Source organism: Diadema antillarum, unplaced genomic scaffold (genome assembly GCF_040938485.1).
Source record: "Diadema antillarum isolate AM-2024a unplaced genomic scaffold, OU_Dant_1.0 seq00001324_RagTag, whole genome shotgun sequence".
Taxonomy (NCBI): Eukaryota; Metazoa; Echinodermata; class Echinoidea; order Diadematoida; family Diadematidae; genus Diadema; species Diadema antillarum.
Window position 1 is genome coordinate 174,707 of NW_027272095.1, and position 6,946 is coordinate 181,652.

Below are 6,946 nucleotides of genomic sequence, written 5' to 3' on the forward strand. Positions count from 1 at the left end.
ATGACATTCTCTAACAGCGATCTTCTCGTCAGCTTTGATGTTGAGTCGCTATTCACGAGTGTTCCAGTCAAGGATGCGTGCGCTACCATCCTCAAGAGACTTGACTCTGATCGAACTCTACCAGGCAGGACCAAACTGTCTCCACCAGAGATCCATGACTTGCTTGGTATGTGTCTCAATTCCACCTCTTTCAGATGGAGAGACACTTTCTACCAGCAGACAGAAGGCGCGGCAATGGGGTCCCCACTGTCCCCTATTGTCGCAAATCTGTTCGTGGAAAACTTTGAAGAGACAGCACTACAGACAGCGACGCTCCGACCTAAAGTGTGGCTTAGATACGTGGATGACACCTTTGTGGTCTGGCAACATGGTGCAGAGGAAATCAACAACTTCCTTCAGCACCTAAACTCTCAACACCCTTCCATCAAGTTCACCATGGAAATGGAGAACCAAGGGGATATCCCCTTTCTGGACACCAAGATCACGAGGACGGCACAGGGATCCCTTTCCCACCAGGTTTACCGCAAACCTACTCACGCCGATATCTGAACTACCGTTCATATCACCATCCGTCCGTATTGAGATCCATCAACAAGACCCTGGTCAAGCGAGCCTACGAGGTCAGCGACCAAGCCCACCTACCCGGGGAACTGAAGCACATCAAGCAGGTGTTGAAGCGCAACAGCTACCCCCACACAAGATTTCCACAGGGCTCCCACCTGTGCGGAATGACAGAGGAACGCAACCAAAGTCGAGAGTGATCCTCCCATACATGGGTACAGCCTCTCACAAGATCCAGATGATTCTGAGAGAAGCCGACGTTGAAGTTCGTCACAGTTCTTCAACCAAACTTCAATCTCTCCTCACCACACACAAGGACAAACGACACTCCAAGAACCTTCCTCGAGTCTACCACATTCCTTGTGAATGCGGTAAGGTCTACATCGGAGAGACGGGCCGATCCTTCGCCACCCGGTTAAAAGAACCTCAGGCCCATGGACGACGAGACGAACGGGACAAGTCTGCTATCATTCACCATGCCCACACGTGTGAACACAGGATTCTATGGGATGAGAGCAGACTCATCACACAAGTCCCCAACTGGTACCAACGACGAGTCAGAGAAGCTCTGGAAATTGAGGCGCATAATACTGTCCCACGGGATAATGGCCTCTACCTGAGCAATATCTGGGTAACTCTACTTGACAAGCAGGCTAATTAACACCCATCAGCCTCCACACAATAGTGGCCCTATTTGATACTTACAGTTTATAGACAACCACCACAATATGTGCAGCCAACCCCTCCAGACAGGAAGTGACTGTGTGCACTCAACCTTGACCTGCCCACCTACTGTGACCCATTCAGCCAATCAAAGACTTTTCCTCTAGGAACACAAGGTCCCTTTGATCCTTCCTGAGGGTATTAAAGCCGGATTTTCCACTCACTTGCTCATTCCCCTGAGAACGGCGAGAACATGCTTGCCGAAACGTCGGCATTGGGTAGGTCCTTTTCAGGGCCACTCACTTACTCCAGAAAGAATACGTGGTGAGCCGTGAAGCCTTCTACCACCCAACGTTCTACCACTGCTCCACGGAAGCCTTCAAAGATTTAATCATCTACTGATGACTTGCTAGGTACACATTCACAAACCGGTCCGTCTGCTGCTTCTGCGCAGTTCTCACCTTTATTGCAAATTACTGTTCCAGAAGGTTATAAAACAAAGAAAGAATGCTTGTTGGAATTCCAAAGAAAATTATTAATTTGTCTTGTTTTGTTTTGTTCATGAAATCCTCTCGGGTTTCCCATACAGTGGAAAAGTAATATTGCGTAGTCTATAGATTGATGGCTAAACATAATGACATGGTTAGTACTTGCTGCCCCGGTCTAAAGATGATAGAAACACTTTGTAATATGGCAAAATTGACAACTTTATAAACAAGTTTGTATACAAATTTAAATCTGTTTAATTAATTACTGTTAAAGCCTGGCATGGTACTTCTTTTCTTATGGAAAGATAGAGAACTGAATATACAATCTTCCCTTGTAACAAAGTAAGAAAACATGTGCCCTATAGAAAGCTGAATGTGGTTTCATTCAGGATGCAGACGCCGGGTAATGGCAGCCAGCTAGGCCAATTTCTCCTTTGGGATTGAGAAGAGTACATCGCAATGTCAAGTTTAATTCCTGTTACAGGGATAAGAATGATTCTATTTTGGAAAGTGAGTTGTATTGTAGAGAATAATCAACGTATACCTTCCGTTAGATTGGGATCTATGGACTCCGTATTTTTCTTTAAAGTGGTTTCGTGTCGCTCTGCAACCGAATCAGTAGACTTTATAGTCTCGGATGGAGTTGTAATAGCGCTGGTTCCAGCAGTCTGGACCGTTCCACTTCCTGAGACAGAAGTGTATGTTTCGTCAGTGTGCGCGGTCGTCGTTGGTAATCCTGTCGTTGAAGATGTGTTTCTCGTGTTTACAGTTTCAAGTGTTTCTGTTTCTGTTACAGTACTGGTAGCAGTTGTAGGTAGGCCGTTTCGAGCTGATTTCGTAGTGGACGATTTGTCATTGACAACTGTTGTGTCGACGAATGCCTCAGACCCGTTGACCGTTGATGCTGAGGTTAAAGGGTCTTCTGACGCTGTAGGAAATGTTGTGGTAGCTCCATCAGTGCTTGGAGAGCCAGTGTTTGGACGTGTTCTTTCTGTGTTCGGTTCGTAAAGCGTTGTTAGAGGACCGTCCATCCCCGATAAAGTCTTGGTTGCGTCCGACGTTACTTCAGATAGGGTGGTGGTGCGAGCGGTTGTTTCTCCGCTGGAGAGGGTGCTTGTGAACGCTGCAGATGGTGTTGAAGTTTCGATCAGGGTTGCCACTGAATCAGAGCGACTTTCGAGAGTGGAAAGCATGTCTGATTCCATTTCAGTGATGACAACTGTGACATCACCTGGGCTAGTCGTAGTGGCCTCAAACGCTGGGGAGAGAAAAGGTTGAGATATGGTCCATCAAGTTCACCATGGAAATGGAGAACCAAGGGGATATCCCCTTTCTGGACACCAAGATCACGAGGACGGCACAGGGATCCCTTTCCCACCAGGTTTACCGCAAACCTACTCACGCCGATATCTGAACTACCGTTCATATCACCATCCGTCCGTATTGAGATCCATCAACAAGACCCTGGTCAAGCGAGCCTACGAGGTCAGCGACCAAGCCCACCTACCCGGGGAACTGAAGCACATCAAGCAGGTGTTGAAGCGCAACAGCTACCCCCACACAAGATTTCCACAGGGCTCCCACCTGTGCGGAATGACAGAGGAACGCAACCAAAGTCGAGAGTGATCCTCCCATACATGGGTACAGCCTCTCACAAGATCCAGATGATTCTGAGAGAAGCCGACGTTGAAGTTCGTCACAGTTCTTCAACCAAACTTCAATCTCTCCTCACCACACACAAGGACAAACGACACTCCAAGAACCTTCCTCGAGTCTACCACATTCCTTGTGAATGCGGTAAGGTCTACATCGGAGAGACGGGCCGATCCTTCGCCACCCGGTTAAAAGAACCTCAGGCCCATGGACGACGAGACGAACGGGACAAGTCTGCTATCATTCACCAAGAAATGTTAACAAAGAAAATATTCTAACTTATTCAATTCCAAAAAAAAAAAAAAAAAAATCCTGTAACATTGATATCCAGTGAATTACCTGCCCACACAAGCTGTTTTTTTATGTTGAGAATCTGACTGTTGACCTCGACTGTACTTTATGTACTTTATGTACTTTATGGGTGACACTAACAGGTCTATTGGGATTAAGAAAGAAAAAAAAGGAAAGCCATCCTCCCCCTGTTTTTTTGTTGTTGTGTTTAGAGTCTCAGGAATCGGGTTTTGATCTTTCTGTGGACTATGCATCATACTTACTGTGTCCCGCTTAACAATACCATTTTATCAAAACAGTAAGCAAAAAGAAAAAAAAAATCCTCCATCATGTCGACAAAAGGTCAAATGAACTACAAACTGGCTATCGAGAATTGATACTCTTACCACTTACATGAGATTACAGGTTCTAGTACTGCATGTACTGGTATTGGTAATTCCGCATCAATTTCACTGAGGATCGCGGCAATTCAATGTCATATCAATTTCAACTCTCATAACATTTGAAAGGATTATCCTACTGCTTTGGAAAGTTGGTATTAGTAATTGATAGAGTGTGTTTATACAGCGTGCTCAATTTCAGCTTAATCTAATAATCCCTTCATTGTTGTTGCTACAGTGGTTCACATCCCGTCTTTGTTCCATTTATACCACAGCTAGCACAGATTAAGCGCTTGACTAGATCCTGTACTTCAGAGCCTCTTATCTCAGTTCACACTCTCCAGAGTGTGTGTTTTCTTTCCATTATCTAGATAGGTTAGGAGAGTCCATTTGAATTGAGTTATACATCATTTTAAAGCTTAGTGTCTGCTCATTCAGAATCTGGCCTTAACAAAAAATTTATGTCTGGCGACTTTTTGTACGCTTTGTGATGCAGGGTCACATATGGACCTGTCGGTTTATGTACTACGTAGTGTGAAAATATAAAATCGTCTGGTATGCCCCTTAAACTAAGCAAATTAGGCATTGCAGTTGACAATTATGAAATTGACACATATGGACCTGTTATTTTGTAATCTAATTTGAAGAAAAAAAAAGAATAGATTCAGCTGTGACTTTGCTTATGTAGTTAATTACTTCTGAAGTCGCAGGTTTCTAATGGGGAATGTAGTGTGGTATCCAAGGATTACTATCGTACTCGTTGAGGTGAGAATTTCGCTTTTAAGTTTTTGAGAGATACTTAGAAACCACTACGATAAATGTTGAAAAAAATAGTCAGACCAATTCCAAGAGGATTTCACATTTATTCGATGAAAAACACTTTTTTAAATGGCTGAGACTTTCACACACAAAGTAAGATATAACGATTTCTATAAAAGGTAGGGCTGATCTTTACTGTGGTCGCTTTGATTGAATATCTCAGCCACATCAAAAATATTCATCGAATAAACTTTGCATTCTTCCTAGAATTGTATTGCATTTCATAAAAGGTTCATTATTGTTTGAAAAAAAAATCATCGTCAAAAACTAGTGAAAACCTAAAATTCCATCTATAAACGAAACTTTACCATCTCTTTAATGTATACAGTGAGAATTCTGTACCACTACATTGAATTTGTGTGAACAGAGGTGAAAAACATAACGAGGGGCGTGGTTTCGCGTTGAATAGTCCACTGCACAAATTGCGTTGTAATCTCATTATACACTTGTACACTTGTAGTCAAGGTTGCAGAAATTGTCTACTGTTCTTGTGACGTTATGTTTGGGGCGGAAAAATAATCATCTTCCATTAACTCTATGTTGCGTATACATGTACCATCGAATACTGCAGTATACTTGCTCTCAGGTTGTGCAATAGTAAAGGAGGGACGTCAGCTTTGAGGTGAAGCTAGTTTGGTTTCGGTGCACAGCCTATATAGCACCTAAGCGTGGTGAGGAGGGTTGAAAAGTGGGCCTACATTATACAACACCTATTTAGAATGTGGCTATCTGATTGGTCGACTGCCCATCACGTGACATTTAGTGATATACGAATAATTTATGAGTTGTGAGTGCTTAGGGCACGAATATCGCACGAGGCGCGAGATAATGCCACTGGTCTATACAACAAGGCGTGTAGCGCCGCCGTTGCATAGACCAATGGCGAATCTCGCGCCGAGTGCGATATTTCGTGCCACAAATGCACGAACAAAATCATAAATTATTCGTGTTATGCAACACCTTGTCCATAATCACAGTACTAAATTAGTGACCGGCAACTCGGGAAGGCCCAAAAATAAATGTACCAATTAGGCCGAGAATTCTAAACCACCCATTCCAAGTGTACTGTTTTCAAACACTCGTCATGAGTCGACCACACAGTCACAGGAATCGCAAACTCTGCAGGGTCTATAGTTACCCATTCTACACTAACGTTAATAGGCCTAACTGTTAGGCCGATCTGAGATGTCGGTAGATCTAGTAGGTCTAGACTTTGTCTATTTCCGACAATGATTTTGTCTAAAAACACAGAAAAGTAATGAAATTACAGTTTCTCAACTTGAAATGAATTCTTGATTTTGAGATCACTCTGGGCCACGTAGCAGATCAGAGTCAAGAGCAAAAAACAGCCGTAATAACGTAAGGCCGCAATACATGCAACTAGCTATATAGGTAAAGTAGCTGCGCGTACATGTACACGTAAAACGTTGCAGTACTCTGCCGCGCCTGGCCTGTGAATGGACTTTATACCGGCAGCGTAGCCGGCCAGCACGTAGTTTGCTGGCGCTTTGCTAGTAAGTCGAGCGGCCGTGCATTAGTAACCACCCGCGAAGCCATGCATTATAGTACCTGCGAGCCGTGCAATAGGCCCATGCCAGGTGCCTATTGCACGGCTGTCACTCTCATTGAGTTTGATAGGTATTTTCTATTGAATGTCATGTAACATGTTCTTGGCCAATCACAATCCGACATCATTCTGAGGTGTTGTTGTATTTTGGATGATGACCTTAAAGGAGTTATTTTGTTTGTTTGTAATTTCTACTTTATGGCGCATCGTATTGAAAGTTGCAATAAATTATAATCATTGAAGAGAGCAAAATCTACCGAGTTAATGTGTTGTGTCTATGAGGGGTGTTTTTTGCCTATCATGCGTTTCAATAACTTGACAACGTTCTAGAAGCTGAAGACCTACCTCGGTTAGTTTTACTCCATTTCATCTGTAAATTATGTTGTTGCTGAGACAAGACCTTAAACTAAGCAAATTAGGCAGTTTGTCAAATCGTAGTCTGACAAACTGACATAAAAACAACAAGTAAATAGCCATCTTGGTAAAGCAGATTTTTGTCCAAGTTCCTATTTGCAAAAGGCTTA

The 6,946-nt window shown here is 43.4% G+C and overlaps 1 protein-coding gene and 1 pseudogene across 1 annotated transcript; both read left to right on the forward strand.

The window, feature by feature from the left end:
- The first annotated feature begins 234 nt into the window (after positions 1-234).
- On the forward strand, positions 235-761 carry LOC139708283 (uncharacterized; annotated as a pseudogene).
- Positions 762-772: 11 nt separating this feature from the next.
- On the forward strand, positions 773-1,222 carry LOC139708284 (uncharacterized). Its single transcript, XM_071620251.1, has one exon. The coding sequence runs from the start codon at positions 773-775 to the stop codon at positions 1,220-1,222; it is 450 nt and encodes a 149-aa protein (XP_071476352.1).
- The last annotated feature ends 5,724 nt before the right edge of the window (positions 1,223-6,946 follow it).

Bases quoted from the DNA above. Each gene is read 5' to 3' on its own strand.
- LOC139708284 (XM_071620251.1), top strand. From the start codon at position 773: ATGGGTACAGCCTCTCACAAGATCCAGATGATTCTGAGAGAAGCCGAC.